This window comes from Puma concolor, chromosome A2 (assembly GCF_028749965.1).
Source record: "Puma concolor isolate L17-30 chromosome A2, mPumCon1.1.hap2, whole genome shotgun sequence".
NCBI lineage: Eukaryota > Metazoa > Chordata > Mammalia > Carnivora > Felidae > Puma > Puma concolor.
The window spans coordinates 162,492,313-162,515,757 of record NC_141668.1 but is presented as its reverse complement, the minus strand read 5'-3'; the positions used below and the strand labels follow the sequence as shown (position 1 = coordinate 162,515,757).

At 51.7% G+C, this 23,445-nt stretch overlaps 1 protein-coding gene across 8 annotated transcripts in view; it reads right to left on the bottom strand.

Annotated features, from left to right (window-relative positions):
• CACNA1A (calcium voltage-gated channel subunit alpha1 A) overlaps positions 1-23,445 on the bottom strand; it is a 287,235-nt gene that overhangs the window by 169,562 nt on the left and 94,228 nt on the right. For 7 of the 8 annotated variants that reach the window (XM_086698925.1, XM_086698923.1, XM_086698924.1 and 4 more), the window contains exons 4-5: positions 6,570-6,676; positions 3,768-3,907 (exon numbers count right to left, since the gene is read on the bottom strand). In XM_086698925.1, the coding sequence (XP_086555051.1) occupies positions 3,768-3,907; positions 6,570-6,676 (247 nt within the window). Of the gene's footprint in view, positions 1-3,767; positions 3,908-6,569; positions 6,677-6,875; positions 6,994-23,445 lie in introns of those variants that run through there. The other variant, XM_086698926.1, reaches the window with a different exon arrangement.

Genomic DNA, 23,445 nt, shown 5'->3' with positions numbered 1-23,445 from the left:
ACCCACACCCAAGTGGCTAACTACCTTATCAAACAGCCGCCTCTCAACGTAATGACCACTTACTGAGACGTACTAGGTGCTCAATGGTATGTGAGCTTCTTTAGATGTTCCAAGAACCATGTTATGAAACACCAGGGATTTTTAAGGCTTTTTCCCTGCCAGCAAGGTCGAGCCAGCCCCTGCCAGCCAAAGTCAGCCCCCAGGGAAGCATAAATTGGCACAACCACTTTGCAGAGCCATTTGCCAATGCCTGGTGAAGCTGAGGATACACAGAGTCCACGACTCAGCAATTCCACTCCTAGGTATACGCCCTAGAGAAATCCACTGGCGAGAATGAAGGGACAGCTTGGTTCAAAATAGCCCAAAGCTGGAAACAACCCAAATAGATAAATACATGGGAGGATATTCATACTGGAGAATACTATGCAGCAGTGAAAAGAGACGAATGAGACCTAGCCTTGTCAATCAGATTAATCTCGTGTGGAGTGCAGAGGGAAGGCTGGAGAAGGAAACATTTACGGAGAAATTTAAAACAGCGCTATATATATTTTCTTATGTGGTCACAACGTAGAACAGGTGCTACCTATGTCTCATATTCTTTTTTTTTTTTTTTTTTAAAGCAGGCTTTATGCCCAGCACAGAGCCCAACGTGGGGCTCGGACTCACAACCCTGAGATCAAGAGACCTGAGCTGAGATCGAGAGTTGGACGCTCAACCAACTGAGCCACCCAGGCGCCCCTATTTTTTATGTTCTTATTTATACGTGTATAAAAGGGCAAATACATATAGACGCAAAACTCAGAAAGTGCTTCTGGATGGGGAAGATAAAGTCACGAGGCCAGGGAAGAGAATGCAGGGGACTTACACAGCCCAGCCCCAGGGCCTTTGCATGTGCTATTCCCTCTGCCCAGCACTTTCCTCCTTCAGCCATCCTCAAGTCTCATTCACTCACCAGCTTCAGCTGTTCATTCAAATACTGCCCTCCCCGTGAAGCCTTCCCCGGTTTCTGGCCCTCCTGCCCATAACACATCCTATCCTTTCTCTGATTTATTTTTTCTCTGTAGCCCTCCCTGCCATCTAACACACTAGATATTTCATTCATTCACTCGTTCATTCACTTAGTCTTCCTTCACCATTGGCCATCTGTTGCACACAAGGAGGGACTTTTATCTGTTTGTTCACTGCTGTGTCCCAGAGCCTGGCGCGTAACAGGTGCACAAAACATACTCATCGAATGATTATTTGCGTACGTGAGTATCTGTGGTGTTATTCTCTACCTTTTGAATATCTGAATATTCAACAACAACAACAACAAAGTCAGCTATTAGGATGCACAGATGGAATTCCTAGTAAGCTATGAAAAAGGTGCCCCACGCCGTAACATCTCCCTGGACCCCGTCAAAGTCCCAAGCCACGGGACCGTGGGCACGGCCAACAGAGGTCCCTCAGTGAGCACTCAGGCCCACCAGGGCTAGCCCAGGTCCTCCTAACAGACCACTCACATCCGAACGCCTCTACTGAAACAGCCCAATATTACAAAGCTCCTTTTGGGAAAAGCAACATTGCCCGGAAACAACAAATGTGCTCAAAACCTGAATTGCAGGAGCCCAGCCATCGCAGCATGGGAGCTGAGACCCGTGACATCTGCCAGGAGAGACGGGATCTGGAAAAGCAGCAGAGCCCAGAGGAGGAATATTATCTTAGAAGAGAACCATGACCCCACCGAGGAGAGCGATGACCCCACAGAGGAGAGGGGTGACCCCACAGAGAAGAAGGGTGACCCCACAGAGGAGAGGGGTGACCCCACAGAGGAGAGGGGTGACCCCATAGAGGAGAAGGGTGACCCCACAGAGGAGAAGGGTGACCCCACAGAGGAGGGGTGACCCCACCGAGAAGGGGGTGACCCCACAGAGGAGAGGGGTGACCCCACAGAGAAGAGGGGTGACCCCACAGAGGAGAGGGGTGACCCCACAGAGAAGGGGGGTGGCCCCACAGAGGAGAATGATGACCCCACAGAGGAGAAGGGTGACCCCACAGAGGAGAAGGGTGACCCCACAGAGGAGGGGTGACCCCACCGAGAAGGGGGTGACCCCACAGAGGAGAGGGGTGACCCCACAGAGAAGAGGGGTGACCCCACAGAGGAGAGGGGTGACTCCATAGAGGAGAGGGGTGACCCCACTGAGAAGGGGGTGACCCCACAGAGGAGAGGGGTGACCCCACAGAGAAGGGGGGTGGCCCCACAGAGGAGAATGATGACCCCACAGAGGAGAAGGGTGACCCCACAGAGGAGGGGTGACCCCACCGAGAAGGGGGTGACCCCACAGAGGAGAGGGGTGACCCCACAGAGGAGAGGGGTGACCCCACAGAGGAGAGGGGTGACCCCACCAAGAAGGAGGTGACCCCACAGAGGAGAGGGGTGACCCCACAGAGAAGGGGGGTGGCCCCACAGAGGAGAATGATGACCCCACAGAGGACAGTGGTGACCCCACAGAGAAGAGGGGTGACCCCACAGAGGACAGCGGTGACCCCACAGAGGATAGCGGTGACCCCACAGAGGACAGCAGTGACCCCACAGAGGACAGCGGTGAATAGGGGTCTTGGAGGACAAGAGCCAGTCTCAGCTTGGAGGAGAGGACTGGGTGGGCCGACGGGCCAGAAATTCGCATGAAACAGCATTGCCTACGCTGGCATCTAATACAGGGCTCTCGGGTCCACGACAGAGACTGACTGGCTCCCCACCAAGTCAGTCTCCCTTTCCTCCTAAGCGCAGTCTGATGTTTCCCAGCTTCCCCTGCAGTCATGTGTGTCCCGTGAATAAATTCTAGCCGAAAGAATACGAAAGGAAGAGGCAGGTGCCGGGCCCGTAAAACCTCCCGAGTACCCCTGTCCCTGCTTGTTTCTCGTCTGTGCCGTGACGCAGAGAAGCACAGAGTCCTTGGAAGATGTGGGCCAACAATGAGGAGCCTCAGCGTGGCCAGGGCCTGGGTTCCCTCAATCCCTGCTTGGAGGACAGAGCCCTGCCGACAGGGACCGACCACTTGGGACCTTCAGTGAGAAATAAACGTCCGCCGTGTGTAAGACATTACCCAGTTTTTGTTTTTTCTGTTGCTGTCGTAACAGGTCGTGTCGCCTCACAGACGGTCCCTGGAGGAAAGCGTATACACAGTCACCTTTCAACCACGGTGCGCTATACGCAGGTCTGAAAACCCTTCGGAGGCAGTCACTGTACCTTACCTAGACTGGTTTTCTCCACAGTTCTACCACAAACCGTTGCCCCCAGAAGTCCTCCACAGACATTTACCGGCTGGAAATAAAGACCGCCTCGGAAGAAAGGCGTCGCTAAGTGAGGCAGAAGAACCACGTGCGCGCCAACTGCTAAAAACTCGAGTTCCGGTTCAAATTCCAGCTCCGCTAGCTAGGTGACCTTTGGCCAGTTCAGATCTGCGCTTTGGCTCTCCCTGTGGTCACAGGGGAGTATTAAGATTTCCTGATTCATTGGGTCGTCGAGAAGATTGAATGAGAACGCACGTAAAGCTCTTTGGAAGCTGTCAGCTCCTCCTAAGCCCTAATTCTAACTGTGGCCGAAAGCATCTTGCCGTCGCAGGCAGCCAGGCTCCAGAGGTGGGTGCGAGAAGGCTCTAGACGCATATCGAAGAAGAACACGGGGACTCAGCCCTTCCTGAGCCCAGCCTGACACGCCAACCGTTATGGGTCCCCAGTCTTCTTAGTTCGAGGTAATTCTAAGAGGCACAGCATCCGACACTTACCCTGTTAGCACCACCACGAAGTCCATCACATTCCAACCATTCCTTAAGTAAGAGCCTTTATGGAAGGCAAACCCGAGGGCGATGATTTTAATGCCGGCCTCGAAACAAAAAATTCCAATGAAGTATGGTTCTGTGTCATCCTGGAAGGGAGAGAAGGTCAAGGTCAAGGTCTTTGGCTGGGCAGAGGGTGGGCTGATCAGGGACCCCGCCCGCCCGGAGACCTCTGCCTGTTTTCCCTGACCTCTCCTACCCCACCCCTGCACTCACTGTCCCCCAATGCATCCTGCTTGGAGTTGTCTTGCCTGAAGGCTCTTGCAAGGGAAGCCGAAGCATGGAGAAGGCACCCTCCTTCTATCCCTTCGGCCAGCCTCACCTATCCCTTGGCCAAACAGAATTGCTTGCTTGGACCTGTGCTGACAGCCACTGGTCACATGTGTTTATTTTTTTTGTATTATTTTCTTTAATGTTTATTTATTTTTGAGAGAGAAAGACAGGGACAGAGTGTGAGGTTGGGGGGAGGGGGTGGGGAGGAGGAACAGAGAGAGAGGGAGACACAGAATCTGAAACAGGCTCCAGGCTCTGAGCTGTCAGCACAGAGCCCGACGCGGGGCTCGAACTCACGAACCACGAGATCATGGCCTGAGCCGAAGTCGGACGCTTCACCGACTCAACCGCCCAGGCCTCCCTAACTCTTAATTAATTTAAATGAAATCACAAGACATTCAGCGTCTCAGCCACACTAGCCACGTTCCGGTGACTGCTATACTGGACAGTGCAGACCCAGAGCATGTCCATCACTGCAGAAAACTCTACAGGAAAGGACTGGTTTGGAATGTTTGTCACACGCATCACTCAACACCTTTAAGGTTGGACCCTGTACACCAACCTCACCCCCAAATCTGACATTCGTGATGGCTCTCAACTGGTATGCACCAGCACAGCTGTTCAGGTTGTGAAAATATTGGAATAATAGTTCTGCATTTGCTGGCAAATGGCCAGTGCCCTGGCCACCAGCCCCTCACTAAACCTCCTGCCAGTTCTGGCTTCCAGCTGATAGTCTACAACCTTTGAAATTAAGCTATAATCTCGGCTCCATCAGAGCCCCTGCACGGATGTTTTCCAATTTGTTACGAAGTCTCTCAAGCTCCAGTCCCTTGAATTTGGCCTTCACGATTCTTTCCAGATCTCCTTGCCAGGCTACTATTTGCTTCTTATTCTTCCAGTTGACTCTTTCTACTTAGCTTCATCTTAAGCAAAACCAAAAAAAAAAAGGTCCTGAAATCGTAGGTTTGCCGGGTTAGTGATATTTTTTAGAATACACACGATAATTCATAACTATTAAAATTTAGATGTCTTGAGACCCATCCATACTTTGTGGATTAGGAATGAGTGGATTCTTACATCCCCCTACCTACCCTTGAGTCATTACGGTGGTTCTGAAAAGGTGACAGAAAATAAAGGAGTCTCTTTCACTGCACTGTGAGAATGCCAGGAGAGGAAACAGCGGGCTTGGGGATGGGTAAGGGGATCGAGAAGGATCTTGGTGCTAGTTTACAGCTCCGCAGAGTTACCAAATGAGTAGCTTTTTTTTTCTCTTAACCCCCAGAGCTGGCATCCATGATAGGAAACACAGAGAACAGAAGAACAAAGCCAAATGACATCATATACAAACAACCAGGCTAACATCAGAATGTGGGACGTTCCTTAGGGCAACCAGACTGGTTTCTGCAATAAGTCAAGGGTAGGAGGGAAAAAAATAATGGCTTTAGATTAAAAGCCTTAAGCGATGTTACAAAATCCAGTCCCCGCTTGGATCCTGGTTTGAACAAACCAACTGCAAAATGCTATTTCTGAGACGATCGCGAAAATTCGATTCCTGACTGGTCTTAGCTGATTCCAAGGAACCACTGTAAATCACGTTGGGTGTAAAAATGTCGCTGTGGTAATGTAAGAAAATGCCCATATTTTTAGCAATGCAAGACTTCAATGAATTGACAAGTTGTCTGGGATTTGCCTTAAAATGTTTTGGCCAGGAGAGGTGCCTGGGTGGCTCAGTCGATTAAGCGTGCAACTTCAGCTCAGGTCATGATCTCATGGTTTTTGAGTTTGAGCCCCACATGAGGCTCTGTGCTGACGGCTCGGAGCCTGGAGCCTGCTTCGGATTCTGGGTCTCCCTCTCTCTGCCCCTCCCCCACTCGTGCTCTGTCTCTGTCTCTCAAAAATAAATAAACGTTAAAAAAATAAAATATATATATGTATATATACATATATACACACACACACACGTGTATATATATACACGTACGTGTGCGTGTGTGTGTGTGTATATATATATATATATATATATATATATATATATATATATATTGGCCAGAAAAGACAAAACCGATGAAATAAAAGGGGACAGAGGACACGAATAAGGCAAAATCTTGACAACTGTGGATCTGGGTGATGGGTTCATGGAGGGGTTCATTGTACCGTTCTCTCCATTTCCACATACAGTCGATCTTTTTCACAAGAATTTTGTTTCTCATACGATGTTCCTGTGGCCAGCGTGGACATCCGTCACCCGCTGCCCTCCTGGCTGGCACCAGGTTTTTCAGGTCGGGGGGGTGAGGAGTGAAGGCATCTTGCTCCCCAGATTATCGGTGTTCACGAATTTAGGGGTCCCAGGTGGGAGGCTCACGATCCAGCTCCTGACTCCAAGTCCGAGAGCCCGCTCTGCCCTCTGCTCCCATGGCCACAGCAACTTGCCTCTCAAGCGAAAGAGAGACCCCCTCAAGACAGGGAGACATCACTCACCAGTCGTTCAGACATGGGGGTCTTGTCATCGTCAGGCAGGTGCTGCTCCAGGGCAAGGACAATGCAGTTTGCTATGATGGTGGCTAAAATCATATATTCAAAGGGAGTACGGAGGAATTAAGGAAAATCCTTCCAACTTGTTGAGGTGCACAGCAAAACTCGGCAGAGGGTCAGGGGGGTCCCCATACACCCCCTGCCCCCTCCCCCATTCTCAACACCCCCCCACACACACACCACCACAGAGCATTTGTTACACTCAATACACTCACACTGACGCATCATTATCACCCCAAGTCCAGAGCTTACGTCACGGTTCACTCTCGGCGCCCAGCATTCAGGAGGTCTGGACAAGTATACAATGAGACGTATCCACCGTGAGATGCCCTACGGAGTAGTTTCACTGCTCTAAAAACCCAGCAGGTAAGTTTGTGAGAAAAACGCAGACGTGATTCCTCTACCGCACCTCCAACATCCAACGAACAAATATTAATTCAGCACCCCACTGGGGGCCAAGCCCTGTTCTGGGCAGTGGGGACACACCTTACAGCCAAACAGACAAAAATCTCTGCCCTTGGGGCACCTGAGTGGCTCAGTCAGTTAAGCATCGGATTCTTGACCTCGGCTCAGGTCATGATCTCACGGTTCATGGGATCGAGCCCTGTGTCGGGCTCTGTGCTGACAGCACGGAGCCTGCTTGGGATTTTCTCTCTCCCTCCCTCACTGCCACCTCCCCTGCTTGCATTGTCTCTCTCTCTCAAAATAAATAAATACACCCCCCCCAAAAATTACAGTAGTCAGGTCTGACACCGAAAGCGTGAGTTAACAAAAGAAAATACAGATAAACCAGACTTCATCAAAATTAAAAACTTTTGTGCATCAAAGGGCATTATCAAGAAAGTGAAAAGGCGATGCACAGAATGAGAGAAAACACTTGCAAATCATATCTCTGATAAGGGTCTGGTATCCAGAATATATAAAGAACAATCACAACTCAACAACAAAAAGACAAACAGTCCCATTAAATAATGGGCAAGTGGACTGAATAGATATTTCTCCAAAGAAGATATTTAAATAGCCAATCAGCACACAAAAAGATACTCAATATCCTCAGCTGTTAGGGAACTGCCAATCTAAACGCAATGAAATACTGCTCCGTAGCCACTAGAGGAAACAAAACAAAACAAAACAAAACAGAACAGAAATCAGTAAGTGTTGGCAAGGATGTGCGAAACTGGAACTTCTGTGCATTGCTGCTGGGAACGTAGAGTGGTGCAGGCTTTTTAGAGATAACCGTTCGGTGGTTCCTCAAAAAATATATACAGAATTACCGTACGATCCAGCGATATATATCCTGGGGACACACCCCGGGGGATGGCAAACAGGGCACCGAAAGGCACGCTCATGGCAGCAATACTCTCAAGGGCCAAGAGGTGGCAACAACCCCCACGTCCCTCGGTGGAGAAACGGGCGAACACAACGTGGTCTGTCCCCGCAGCGGGATATTACCCCGCCAGAAAAATGAAGTGGTAATACACGCCACAGCGTGGACGGACCTCAAAAGCGTAAATGCGGTGTCAAAGAAGCCGGACGCAAGAGACCGCGCGGCGTATGATTTTGCGCATGTAAAACGTCCAGAACAGGCAAATCGATGGGGTCAGGAAGTAGACCGGTGGTTGTCAAAAGCTGGGGGAAGGGGTGGGGGAGTGACCGCTTATTGGTTTGGAACTAGACAGATCGTGTCCAAGAAACACTACGAACGTACTAAATGCCACTGAATTCGTCACTTAAAAATGGTTAATACGGTCATGTGAATTTCACCTCAATACAAAAAAAAAAAACACAAAACCAATATGGTGGTCAGGGCAGGCGTCTGAGAAGCCGACCTTCCAAGATCTGACAGAGGGAAGGGGTTGTCCACGCGGCTATTTCCAGAGGTACAAACTGTCCAGGCACAAACTCCTTCCTGCATCGCGGGGACGCTCCTCTGGGTTGACGAGGCCGCCAGAGTCCCGCTGGAGCGTCTGTACTTGGGGAGGGTCTGTCCTGCTTCTGTTCACATTAAGGCCTGATCTGCTGATCAGGTGCTGAGCTGGAATGTCTCGTCTCCCTCCCCGCCTCATGCCAGACCCACAGAGGCACCCCTGACCAATCTCTGAGAAGGGGGTTACAAGCGGGTCACGTGTAAGGAAACGGGACGTCGGTGGGGAAAGCCACAGGGTGTCGGTTACTCTGGAGCAGAGCTCCCCTACCTGCGGTTCACTGCAGGGTGGTGAGTAGAGCCCTGGGCTCCACCCACCGGATGCCAGGAGCATCCCCCCCTCTCCAGCTATGACAACCAAAAATGATCTCCAGATAGTGCCAAGTGTCCCCCAGGAACACGGAAACCCACTGTTCTGCAGAAGGATCAAAGAGCAGGTGTTGGTGAGGTTGGTCACATGAAACCGCTGGGCTCCGCCCAGTTTTCTATGTTGGAAGCTTAACTTGCCTCGTTCCCTCTTTGGGCCCTGAAGTTAGGTCTGGCATTTGGGGAGCTCCATAAAACCAAGGGATCTTATAGGCTGGACTCACTTCCCAGGTGGGGAGAAGGAAGTCTGAAACAGACAACCCGAGAGCAAGAGTCTAAGTAAACCAGGAAAACCAGGCCTTCTTTGTCACCAGCTTCGGCCTTTGCCTCCAGCTCACAGCGGCTGAGCTGCGCTCCGTGCACACTCTGAAAAGCAAATCTGACACTCAGGGCAATTTGGGGAGCCAACAAAAGCCGGCCCTGCCGACGAGCGCCTCTGATTGGCTTCCTGCCTCCGAGCTGACAGTCATTAGGAGCACAGAGAACAAAGCTGGGCTGTGTTGCACAAATACTCCATTCTGCCTCACCCTGCAGCCCAGAAAATAAGAGACAATATTTGTATACAGAGAAGCAACGCCAAGCCCTTCCCTGGCCTCCCTCGCTGAGGCTTCTGAAGCCATGATTTGAATCTGATGATTTCCCTTCCCTTCCCCACCAACTAGCTCCTTGCCCGCTTCGGCACGGAGCTGCCGGCTCCCTCCTGGCGGGGAGGGGGGGAGGGGGTACGTGGCCTCCTGCCCCTTAACAGCTGGGATGTGACTTCCTTTCCATCAGACTTGAGCTGAGGTTCCAGGAAGAGTCCCAGAAGACTGGCAGCAAGCAGCATCTTTCTGGGCTGCGTTCTCAGGGTTTCAATTGCCCAGTGTCGCCTGGATTTCAGACCCGGGGCCCTCTGGGTATGGTGATGAAGCCTTAGTCAGCATGGGGAAGAAGAGGAGGAGGCTGCCCGCTCCTACCTTATTTCTGTTTCTTATTTCTCGTCCAACGTGGCAGTACTGGGTATCAGGTGTTACCTCCTTCCCCCTCCACGCACACACAGGCCCCGCCAACGTCCACAGACCTGCCCCAGAAGGGACCCCGCGACGCTGACCTCATACCCTCACCGGCTGCCTCCTTCAGGAATGCAAAGTCCCGGGCCCCTCGCTGACCTGCTGAGTCAGAAGCTGCATTTTAGCAAGACCTTCGGCGGGGGTGGGGGGTGGGGGGTCTGTGTGCACACCGAAGTTTGGGAAATGCTGCCCCAGATCTGTTTCAGAGGTGGGGGGGGGGGAAGGTAACTGTGGTTCTGAGTCATCCCCAAAGAGGTGGGGACTCCTCTTTCTCCTCCACTTCCTGACCCCAGGAGGAGAGTTCAGGAGTCCTGGACCAGCCTTCCGCTCTCACCCAGGCTAGGGGGGCTGGTAAGAAACCCAAGATCTTGATGGCAGAACAGCAGCACTGAGATGGGACAAGCATGCAACAAAGAAAACTCCAGCTTAACTGACATGGAAGGACTCACAGCGTTCCCACGGCCCCCATCTCACTCAGAAGAAGAGCCAGTCCTGCCGGTAGCCAGTGAGACCCCGCGTGACCTGCCCGCATCACCTCCCCGCTCTCATCTCCTTCCATCTCCCCTCGTTCCGCCAGCTGCAGCCACAGTGGCCCTCCTCCGTGTTCCCCAAACACCAGCCACGTTCCACCGCAGGACCTTTGTACCTGCTGTCCTCTCTCCTGGAATAGGCTTTCCCCCACAGACCCAAATGGTTCCCTCCCTCACTTCTTTCAGGTCTTTCCTCAAAGGCTGCATCCCCACTGAGGACTTAACCCCCTTGCCCTGCTCCCCCCCCCCACCTTGGCCCCGGTCCCCAGTCAAACATCTGCTCCGTTTGCCTTCTTTATCTTGTTCACCGTTTGTCTGCCTTACTAGACTCGATGGCAGCAGAGATTTTTGTCTACTTGGCTCACGGCTTGGTTCTCAGCACCTAAGAGAGCATCTGCTTTATAGTAGGTGCTCAATAAACACCTGTATGAGGAAGGAAAGGAGGGTAGGTCCTGGTCTTTGCATCTCTCCCCCCACTTCATTGCATGCCAAGTCTCGATGGGCACGTTAGGCACACAATCAGCTTCTTGAAATATGCACTGATGTGGCTGGCATGCAGACACAAAGATGGGGTTCTGGGCTCTCGGCACGGGAGCAGATGCCTTGCCCCAGGCAGAAGTCAAAGGTAGTCCAGGCAGGGGGAGGTGAGGTTTTCTCAGCCCAACCCCAAGTCGTGCCCGATCCTCCCAATTTAGAAAGCCTGGGTTCTAACTCACAGCTGCGGTGAGCAATGCCTCTGCTCGCTGCGCTGAGCCTTCCTGCTCCCGGATTGGTTCGGGGAGAAAGCACCTGTGTCAGCGGGATCCAGAATAATCAGCCAGCCAGCCGAAGAGGCCAAGGCGGGCGGGGCGGGTAGCTGGGGGGGGGGGTGGGGGGATGTGGGGAGAGGAGATGAAAGGAGAGAAGCATCCCTGATGGGAGGAAAAGCTGGCTCCTGAAATGGCTTGTGGAAGTCAGGATAGCAAACAGCCCTGCAGGCAAGGGCAGATACACAAAGCTCCGCCCACAATTTGATCAGGACCCACAGAGGCCCCAGCAAGGGGCTGCGTGTGACACTGAAAATGACCAAGTGATTCTTCCCAGGGAAGAAGGGCTGCGTCTGCGAACAGGAGCTGCTCTTGGGATCCAGAACATCAAGGAAAATCAATCTGCAAAGCGTAGGCCTGGCTGAGGGTTCCAGCCCCTTAGCAAGACCTTGCAGAATGTCTAAGTCGTTCACTCTTCTCTTTGTGAGGCCCCATCCCTATCTCATTCCCAGCCTCCTGTGGTGGTTGTGAAAATCAAATCAGGTTTGTTAACTCGTCAAGACCTTTTCTCTACGACGGGGTCTGCCTGATGTTCTGAGGAAACGGATAGTTCAGTGAGTCAACCAAGCAGTTGAACTTGTGTGGAGAAGCCAAAGGGACCTTATTTTCGTGTTCGTTCCGTGCTCATCACAATTACCAGGAAAAGAGCGGGGGGTACCAGGGTGCTCGATGTATGGGTTTAGGACATATTCCTTGCTTCGCTAAACAAATGCCACCATTTAACTCGGCAATATGACAAACTGTTATGGGGCCATAATTACAGCTGCTGTTTATCGAGCGCTCCACTGGGCAGACGTCGTGCTAAGCATTTTACACTCATTTGAGTTAATTCCTTGCAACAATTCTACAAGGTGGGTTCTGTTGCAAGCCCCATTTTCCAGATAGGGAGAGCAAGGCTCGGGGAGGTTAAATAAATTGCTAAGATCACACAGGCTATGCCGGAAGAGCTAAGGGCTCACCCCAAGATCCATGCTTGTAAGCTGGTGGTCCCCAAAGGCCACTCAGCTGCTTACTCTCATTAGAAGGGGGAGAGTTTTGTCTTTATTTGAAAACTGGACTTGGGGCACACCTGGGGCCTTAACCATATGGATGAGACCAATGGATTACACCTCACCTGCGTCCCAACTGCCACCATTTAACGTAGTGACGATCAGCTATTGCATGCTAATCCATGCCCTCAGAAACCCATCCCAAGTGGGTTAGATTAATGAAAATTTTAGCCTCCAATAACCCAAAGAGTCTCCAGTTCTCAGACACGGGTTTCAAAGTCTCCAACGCACAGTACCAACCAAAAATCAAGCCTAGGAAAGGGCGTTACACCAGCTGATCAGCTCGAGACTCTAGTGGTGAGGACGCATTAACAAGGGCAACTCTGGGTACTGCCCGGGATGTTTTCAGCACCGCGGCCAGCGACAAGAGGTGAAGTTTAATTTCACATCCACCCCAGACAGTACAAGCCTGGGGCAGAGCAAGGAAACCCAGCGTCAAGTATTAACACTCTCTGCGACATTTGTAAAGGTCTACATTTCACATCTGGGGTAGAGACAGAAAAAAAAAAAAAAAAAGATTCATTATGTCACCAGGAAAATCAGATGAAGAGAAAATTAAAAACCCAACACCAAATAGGTGTGATGTGTCATTTTTTTAAGTTTATTTATTTTGAGAGGAGGGGAGGAGGGGCAGAGAGAGAGAGAGAGAGAGAGAGAGAGAGAGAGAGAATCCCAAGCAGGCTCTGCACTGCCAGCACACAGCCCAACATGGGGATTGAACTCACAACCGTCATGACAGTATCATGACCTGAGAAATCAAGAGATGGACACTTAACTGAATGAGCCACCCAGGTGCCCTTGTTTTTCTAAATATTATCTAAGGATTCTCAACACGTTGGTTCCAAAACGAGAAGTCTACCCAGGGCAGCTGGATCATGCTTCTGCTCAGAAAACTGGAAATACATGCACGAGAAATCGTAGAGCAGAGTGATTAAAAGGGTTTGGGAGTCAGACGTGGTTTGGAGATTTATCTTCCTTCTCTGAGCCTCAGTTTCCTCATTCATAAAATACAAAACATAGTGCCTACCTCATAGGGCTGTGTGAGAACAGAATGAGTGGACACGGACAATACACTTAGAACAGGACCTGGCATTGCAGTACATGCTCAATAAATGTTGAGTGTTTAGTTACAATTTACTCTGGTTCCTGCAATGGAATTTAATATTAAGAAAACATGTTTGCAAAAGCAGAAGATGGGGTGCATCTCATTGTGATCATGCAATCGATGCTTAAATTATTATTTTTACCGTAGGGGCACCTGGGTGGCTCAGTCGGTTAAGCGTCCGACTTCGGCTCGGGTCATGATCTCACGGCTCGTGAGTTCGAGCCCCGCGTCGGGCTCTGTTCGGACAGCTCGGAGCCTGGAGCCTGCTTCTGATTCTGTGTCTCCCTCTCTCTCTGCCCCTAACCCACTCGCATTCTGTCTCCGTCTCTCTCAAAAATAAATAAACATTAAAAAAAAATTTTTTTAATTATTGTTTTTACTACAATTGCAGCGACCAGTATTATAAGCCTTTCCTGGTCCTTTTTACCGATGTAAGTCTCGGTCTCTTCCCTTCACTGGAGGCCATCAACACCTACTCTCATCATGGGATTATACAAAGTGACTTTGTGTGTGTGTCTGGTGTCCTTCATTCAGCGTCATGTTTCTGTGCGTCCCAGCACTTTGTTCCTTTTTACAGCTGAGTAGTATTCCTTTGTAAGGATGCGCAGTGCAATTCCTTTATCCATTCACCCACCGATGGCTGTTCCAGTCTCTTGGCTACCCAAAATAAGTAACTTAATAGAGACAAAATGCAGATTCACGTTTGCCGGGAGGTGAGGGAAGCAACTGCCTGATGGGAACAGGATTTCCTTTTCAGGGTGGTGATTCGGAACAATGAGAATATACTAAATGCCACTGAACTATTCACTTTAAAATGTTTTAATTACATTACATGATAGAATTTCTCAAAAATTTCTTCCATTTGTAAAAAAAAAAAAAAAAAAAAAAAAAAAAAAAAAAAAAGAAAAAACAAAAAAAAAAGTCTTGCTGGTTCGCTCCTTTTCTTGCTCCTAGATTCTCCGAGGTTCCGCGATAATGTGTTTACGTGCTCATTCTCTCCTCTGAGCCATGAACTATGAACAGAAACCCCACCCAGACAGCCTCCAAGTTCTTTCTTTTTAAATAACAAATGGGTTCAGTTATAAAAGGAATACGTGCTTATGGGGTGTTTTTTTTTTTTTTCCATTTTACAATTTATATCGTGTCATTTAAAAAGTGAAGAGCCCGTACCTAAGCCCACTGGCCACAGCCCACCACTAGCAATTTGCTGCTTATTTTTTCAGATATTTCCCTGCACGCATTCTTTATACTGCCTGCCGTCTCTTCCTGAGTTACTCTTCCCCTAAATACGGGCAGGGCTCATTCCCTTGCATCCATCAGGTGGTACAAAAACATCTTCCCAGCGACGTTTCCCTGGGCTCCCAGATCTAAAGTCTCCGCCCGGCCAACATCACCATCCCTCTTCCCTCTTTGTTTTTTGCTATTTTTTAATTTTTTTAGCAACTTATCGCTTCAAACTACACATTTTATTTGTTTGTCTTACTGCCTCGGTCTCTTAGTGGAATGTCAGCCCCTTCGAGGGCTTGTTCTCAGCTGGGTCCCCAGCATCTAGGGCCCATCACACACCAAGCACTCGATAAATACTACCGAATGAGGGGCGCCTGGGTGGCTCAGTCGGTTGGGCAGCCGACTTCAGCTCAGGTCACGATCTCGCGGTCCGTGAGTTCGAGCCCCGCGTCGGGCTCTGGGCTGATGGCTCAGAGCCTGGAGCCTGCTTCTGATTCTGTGTCTCCCTCTCTCTCTGACCCTCCCCTGTTCATGCTCTGTCTCTCTCTGTCTCAAAAATAAATAAACGTTAAAAAAAAAATTTTTTTTAAATACTACCGAATGAGTGAAAGCAAACGTACGACATTGCATTTTCCCTTTTGTGAAAACGGGATGGTGCTACGCAAGTTCCACCACTCGCCGCGCCCCTCACCACACTGGACACATTTTTCCCTGTTGGTACATTGTCTCTTCCTCTTTTAAAAGGCCGTGCGGTATTCTTGCGAAGGAACGCCCCATCATTTAATATTCCCCTAAATGCTTCCGGTTTGTCTCCCTGACAAGCAGAGCTGTGATGAATAACCTGACCATGCAATCACATTCCCTGGGATGTCCCCTGTGTCCAGGGAGGCCTTCTCCTCACGTGTTGTACTGTCGCCCTGGGCAGTGGGCAGTGAAGTCCTGCATTTCCTGGCGTCTCCTCTGTGCATTTCATCTACCCCTTGGCTTAAACGCAAACTTGGAAATTCCCTGTAGGCCATCAACTCCAAGGCCAAGAGGACTACCAGCAGCTTCAAATTAGTCCCCAAGAACGAAAGGGAAATCCAGCCCAGGGAGAGGTCTGCCATGACTGCCCCCAAGGAAACCCAGTGAGGCCACGGAGAAGGGCCCCAAGAAGTGCCGAAAAAGCCAAGACATCTCCATGAAGGTTCCCTCCCCCCCAGCCAGTGCCACTGGGCTCAGCAGGAAGTCCAAAGTCCAAGACGCTGAGGCCCCCAGGAAAACAAAAGCTGAGAGCAAGACTCTGGTGGAGCCGGTTACTTTCTATGACCTTCCATTTCCATTGGAAAGACCACCGTCCACAACGGTCCATTCCTTCTTAATCACTGGAAAACATCCCTACCTCCTCATCAGTAACCGCTGTCAACTCCAGCCACACGTGCCTAGAAGCGACACCAGCCACCTTCAAAATACCTTTGCCCAGCACCCTCTCCTGCCTCCATCTCCTTCCTTGCCAGCTTTGCACCGGTTGGCTGTATATCATTTCCCTGCATTTCCTTCCCTCCTGGAAAGAGCCCGCCCCCGGATGAACCACACCAGTTGCCTTTCCCGTGCTTCAGATCAGTGATCTGGGCTGACGATGTTAAACTCATGATCTTAAATTCGAGAAGTCTAGCATCCTAGGTGGGAGAGAATACCAGGGCATACCGGAGCATACTGCTAGGAATGACCCAATTTAGGGAAATTAATATCCTCCCATCGTTAGAAACCCCACCTCTGTCTCCAAATTTCCCTCCGGCCACCAATCCATTTCTCTGCTCCCCTTCATAAAGAAGGAGTTGGCTTCACGCGTTGCTCCACTTTTCCACCTCGATTTTTCCCCTCCCCCTCCCCCCTAGACTGGCTTCTGCCTCCATCACTTAACCAAAACTCTTCCAGTGAGGATCACCAAAGACCTCCAGGCTGCCAAATCCCAGGCCCACCTTTCTGTGCTCGGATTCCTTGGCCACACATTCCTTTTGTGTTTCCTCCTGTCTTCCTCTGCCTCCCCTTCCCACTCCTTTTCTACTCGATCTCGAAGCGTGGGTCTTCTCTGGGGCTCGGCCCTAGCTAACCTCTTCTCTACCCATATCCGCGTTCTAAAGGCCTCGTGCATTGGGATATGTTGTGCCATCCTCCTATGCCCTCCCCTCTCCCCTCAGTATCTATCCACTCATCACTCTTCTTGGTGTCCTGGGAGAGGCAAGGTTGGCTCTTGGCTCATCTTCCTGCTTTCCAGGTAGGTTTGGTCAATGGCAAGCACCAACAGGAGACCAGAGGGAAGAAGGAGGAGTTCATCCCGTTTCCTCCCTACTACAGCTGGGTCCCGTTGTGCCTTCCCACAGGCACCTCCAACCGCACGGAACTGTGTGTATCCGTTTCCGAGGGCTCCCATGACGAATTACTACACACCGGTGGCTTGAAACAACAGAAGTCTATTACTTCAAAGTCGTAGAGGCCAGAACCCCACAATTAAGCTATCGAGAAGACAGAGCCGCCTCCGAAGGCTCTAGGCTAGGGTGCTTCCTTGCCTCCTTCAGCTTCGGGGGGCTCTGGGCATTCCCCAGCTTGTGGCCATATCACTCCATCCTCTATTTCTGCCTTCACATGACCTTCTCCTGGCTCTCTCTCCCCCCACCTCCCCTCCTAGGAAGCCTGGTCATAGAATTTGCTCACCATCACATGCTCAGCACCCCTTCCGGGGCCAGGCACCTAGCAAAACCCCAGTCGATGTTCACTGAACGAGCAAATGAACCCACGTCCACATTTCCCTCTACATCTCCAGGGCAGCTCTTTCTGCGCCTTCCAATCTTCTGTCTTTTCTCTTCCAGCTCTCTCGGCTGTTGAGCTGGCAGCCCAAGTCAAACCGACTTTCCAGAAAGTCCCAAGCCCCCGATGCGACTCCTTCACCTGCTCCCCGTGCCCTCCCCCCACACGTTTGGGTCTGTCTGGCCTTTTCCCCTGAAGCTTCTCCTTGAAGCTTCAGCATTAAAAATAATAATAATAAACCCACATATTCTATGCCTCCAAAAGAAGCTTTTACTTTTGCAAACTCTATTGATTTAATCCTAGAGGCTGCTGGCGGCGGTCCCAGGAGCTTAATCAATACGACAACACCCAGCACGGCCGGAACACCAGGGAACCTCAGCCAAGACCTTCTGCTTGGGTCTTCACTGACCCTGACTGAAGCTCTCGCAACGAAGGAGAGAGATTTACAGTAGGGCACAGGACATTTGCAATCGCTCCAGGATCCTGCTTAGGTGAGCACAAGGAAATGCCTTCAAGCTTGAGGTGCTTTGGAGCTGTTCGTTAATTTGCCACTACAGCTGAGTCCCCGGGGGGGCTAAGCAAGCAAGAAGCCAAAGATAACAGAGAAACCCCGCAGGTTCTAGGACCTGAGTATAACCTCCCTGGTGGGATGACCAGGCAAAGGGGAGGTGGGGAACAATAAGACGAAGGGGGGAGAATGAAAACTTGAACGAGTTGAGACAGGACTTCCTTGACCCCGCAGCAGATACTAAGGGATCAGGGAAAGAGAGGGAGAAGGCCTCGGAAGAAGGAGGCTGAGGGCGACTGAATCAGTGCCCAGGGTTTTAGAGGCCACTCATCTGCTTGAAGTCCAACAGTGCTTTGCAATACCTTTGGTTTTCCAAGATGCAGAAACAGGGAGAGGGAGGGGACGCCCTACAGGAAGAAAGCAGAGGGGAGTATCTGTTAACTGGCGTAAACGCACGTGAGTGTACATCACACCCCCGAGAACGCTGTGCTTAGATATTAGCCCGGGCACACCGACGACGAGGTAGTCCGGCCCCGGTATTCTACATCCTGCCATAGTGACAAACGCCTCCCGAATCTCGGCGGCCGAAAGCACCACAGGGCTCTTTTCTTGCTCGTGCTATGTGCCCACTGCAGGTGGGATGGGGACTCTGTTCTGCACCCCACCCTCTCCCCAACACCTAGCCCGAGGGAGGCTCCATCTGTGTGCCTGAGTGGGAGCAGGGGCAGGCAGAAGGAACCGTGGTGGAAAGATACAACGGCTCTCAAAGCTTCCGCCCAGAAGCGACACGTGTCGCTTGTCCTCGCATCCCGTTGGCCAAAGCAAGTCGTGTGGCCATGCCCACGTTCAGGGAGGCGGGGAAAAGCACACTCTGCCGTGTGCCCACGGAAGAACCAGCCGTGTTAGCTGAGCAGGGGGAAGGATCTCTGCTCAGGGACCCGAAACGACTTGCCCAAAGTCAAGCAGCTTCAGAACTGGCAGAGGGGGGATCAGGGGTCAGGACCGTACGGCCCCACGTTCTTTCTTTAAGTGCTACGGCCTCTTGACCGGGGCACGTGACAGAAGCTGAGAATAAAATTTAGGCAACGCTAAGGAGAGGCATCAGCGGAGGCAGGGGGAAGAAGGGGCGAGCGAGGAAAAAGAACGCATCGGCTGAGGAAGAGACACAAGGAGCCAGAAAGTTTAGAGACCGTAACACATCACAAACATGGCGAAAGGGGGTGGGGGGGGGGAGGTTCCCACTACTCTCAGGGAGCTCAACAGCAACAGGGAATGGAGAGGCCACTCCTACGAGGCCACACAGGGGCACAACCACGAAGGGAACCCAAATGCTTCTTGTTCTTTTCCTGAAAGCCGCCATCTTGGTTCAGGGGGAAGGCCCAGCAGATGCTACTCGGGGCTACAGCAGCCCAGGAAGCCGAGGCCAGGGCTTGCCAGGACTCCCGTCGGCCGCACTGTCCCTCCCTGGACATTTTCCTGTCGGATGGTGTCCCACCACGGACGGTGCTGGCTTGTTCCTTCTGACCACGCCTCCCACCCCCCAGCCCCTAGGCAGGCTGAACGGGAAGGGTGACAGATTCTGGTGCCACCATGCACCCAGCCAGTACGCGGGAGGGAGCTCCAAGTAGATGGTAAGCCGGTTCCGCCCCAGAGCAAGGCTTCTGGAAAGCACTGACCATCGCTGCCAACGCACCATGGCCGTCGCAGCTGTGAGCACGTCTCAGGCACCGCCTAAGTGCTGTCTGCACGTCGGTTCCCTGAGCCTTCGTCTCCTATCTGTCCAGAAATCCTACTGGTCAACCTTCAGATTATATCCCGAATTGGTGGTTGCCAGGACCTGGAGGGGGGCGGGGTGGGGAGTGAGTACTACTGGGTATAGAGTTTCCTTTTTGGGGAATGAAATGTGAGTCTCAGTAGAGGTGATGGGGGCCCCACATCGTGAAGTCCCAAAGGCCACTGAATTGTACACCTCAAAGTGGGAACTTTTATGTTACACGTATTTCGCCACAGTAAAAACATTTTTTTGTTTATTTACCTTTTGAGAGAGAGAAAGAGAGAGCTATGTGCATGCAGGGAAGGGGCAGAGAGAGAGAGAGAGAGAGAGAGAGAGAGAGAGAAATACCAAGCAGGCTCCACACTATCAGCACAGAGGTCAGCTCAGCACCCAATGAGGGGCTCGAACTCATGAACCGTGAGATCATGACCTGGACCGAAACCAAGAGTCGGATGCTCCACAGGCTGAGCCACCCAGGTGCCCCCACGGTAAAAACATTTAAAATTTCTTTTGCTAGGGTCCAAACACTCTTCATTATGTCCACAGCCAACATTTTGGCCCTGCCCCCACCTGCCTGGACCAGAACAGTCACTTCTGGTCGGAGGGACCTGTGAACATCTGAGTCTAGTCACAACCCTCCTCTGTTCAGAACCCTCCTCGCCCCCCACCTCACTCACAGCAAAAGCCAAAGTCATCCTCACGGTCCCCAAGGCCACGCCCAACTGTCCTGTCATCTCCCCGCCCTCCCTTCTGCCCACTGTCCCCTTTGCTCCTCCCTTTCGGCCACGCCAGCCTCCTCGCTGTTCCTCAGATATAGCACACATGACCCTACCTCAGGGCCTTTGCATACGCTCTTCCCTCTTCCCCCAGACACCGCCATGGCTTCCTCCTTGGCTCAAATGACAGCTCCTCCTCCTGGAGGCCTTATCCAACACAGCAACTGGCCTCCCCATGCCCTTTCCTTGCTGTTTCTCCCCGTTGCCCTTATAATCTTCCACAGTACTGTGCAATTAACTTGTTATTTTGCTTCTTGTTCATCCCATGTCTCTCCCAGTGAGACTGCAGCCCCAAAAGGGCAAGGACTTTTGTCTGTTTCCCGTGTCTAGAAGAGTGCCTTGCTCACTACATGCAGTCCTAGGACGCAGACACTATTTTCCAGACATTTTATAAAGCAGGAAAACAGAAACCCGGTATCAGGCACACAGTGAGTAATGGAGGACCAGTCACCAAGCTCAGCCTGATTTCACAGCCCTGGTTCTCAGCCACAATGATTGTTCTTTTCAATACTCACACAGCAAGGATACACTGAACACCCACTAGGGGCCAGGCAGCATTCTAGGCGCTAAAGATGTGACAGGGGATGACGCGGACAGAGCTCAGAGCTCATGGAGGTGACACTGTCCCTGGCTCAACATTTTCCTGCCCCAACTCTCACCCACCTTTACATTTGGGACTGACATCATTCTGCCCCATGGTCTGAGATGCTCCAAGACGTGGGCTGGGTATGCGATCTAAGCCACCTCCCCGTGGTGCTTCTAGGCCAGCTTTCATGACAGTTTGTCATTGTACGACATCATATGACATCACATGACAGCACGACGACTCATCAGCCCCACTGTCTTCACAATGTACAGGGATCCCCGTGAACTCAGGGACCTCATGATGGATTTCTCTCCATCCCATGTTTGCAGATTTACGGGTGAACGGGGAGCCCGGAGCCCCTTTGTCCGACAGGCAGGCCCTGATTTCTCTACCCCAGACAAATCCTCAGCTCTCTGTCCCTGGAACCTGAGACCTCAGCCCCTCTCTTGAGCTGTGTTACAAATTTTGTGGTGTTTTTTTTTTTTTGCCTTCCATATTTCACTCTGGACGTAGACAGTTCTTGCCCAAATGTCACCTGCACCCCAGCCACGTCCACACATCCCTGTACGTTGCGATAAGTGCTACTGAGGAATGATGGGGGAGGACGGGGTGGCGGGGGGAGGCCTGATATCAGGACGCCCCACATGTCCCACTGGCCCGGCACGCTCTCCTGAAAGACAGGAGCAAAGGAGAGCAAGAAAAGCTGGCTTTGTAAGTACAGGAGGGTATAAACAAAGGAATACGGAAAAAATTGCCAATACATAACATCAGACCTCGGCAAACTGTGGTCTTCGCAAACTAGGGCCCGTGGCCTGTTTTTTAAATAAAGTTTTATTGGAAAACAGCCACTCCTGTTCATTTCCTTATTGTCCGCGGGGTGCCTTCGCGACAACAGCAGAGCCGAGCGGTCCCAACAGAGACCCGTGGCCTGCAAACCTTCAGACCTTCACTGTCCAGCCCTTGGCAAAAACTGTTTGCTGGCCCCCGTAGCGTAAGCATAATACAGAACTCTGTGTTGACGGTTTAAGTACTCGCAGCACATATTAACATATAATTGTACAATATAAAATAACACAATCTGCAATGTAACTAACATCTGGATTGAGTGCTTCTTCTGGGTGGGGCGGTGGACCAAGCTTTCCTGCCTATGCTACTGCATTAAACCTGCTCAACAGCTCCTGGAATGAGGACATCATCACTGTCGTTCTCTCTAAGGACGCAGACCCTGGAGCCGAGCAGCCTGGGTTTCAATCCCACCTCTGTCACTCATGGAGCGCGAAACTGGAGAAGAGGTACTCTCCCCGTCCTGGTTTTCTCTTCCGCCACCTGGGAGGATGACAGTGGCACCTATCCCTCGAGGCACTAAGAGGACAAACCTATTTGATGCAAGCGAGGCGCCCGGCATACTGTCCAGAACTTCCGAACAGAGGCACACAGAGCTGAAGTCGCTTGCCGATACGGTCAAGCCCAAGCGGTCGAGCTGGGATCCGAACCTGTGTGGCCCTCGCTGCCGGAAGCTGGGATCCGGCAAAGGGGGGAGGAAGGTGATGAACACCGGGAACCGCGAGCTCATGAGAGGCGGGGCCAGCACACCACCCTAGGGGACTTGGGTCTGTCCGCCTCCCTCCCCACTGCTGTCCCGGACCTTGGAGGGTGGCTGGAAGGCTGGAACCTGGCTGGTGGCTGCCAGAAGCAATGAGGGGCTGTTCTTCCGCTCTCCACCGAGGGGAGGACAGGCCGGTTAAACTTGAATGGAGGAAGGCAAGCCAGTGACGGCCCCTATCATCACAGAGCTTTGGAGGATTTCAAAGAAGGAGGCAAGGCTGGGAGGGGACGGGCCATTGTTACAGCTGCTGGGCTGACCCTGGAGGGGGCTGGGTAGCGGGAGCCACTGGTAACAAAGCTGGATCAGAACTGGGGGGCGGGGTGGGGGTTGGCAAGAGCCGTGGTTGGCACAGCCAGGCTACAATTTCATTTGTGCACCTACTTGTGGCTACTAAGACAGGCTCCAAAGAGAGGGAGGGCAGGAAGCAACGAAGGGAGTTGTCCTGCCCATGGGACCCGGAGTCCACCTCCCTGGCCTCAGCCCAAGGGGCCTCTCCTAGGAGCGACCTCCCACAAGATGGTCACTTGCTTCAGGTAGGAAGCCTCCCTTGCTGCCTCACCCAGGCGCCTTCCCTCCACCCCAGGGGCAACGGGCTGCCTGCGAAGACCCCAACTACCAGCTCTCCAAGCAGAGGCCCCCACTCCCAAAGCCTGGCAGAGAACCGAATTCCTTTTGAAGCTTAAAAAAAATTTCCACTCGGCAAGAAAAGAGCGAGGGAGAGAAAAGAAA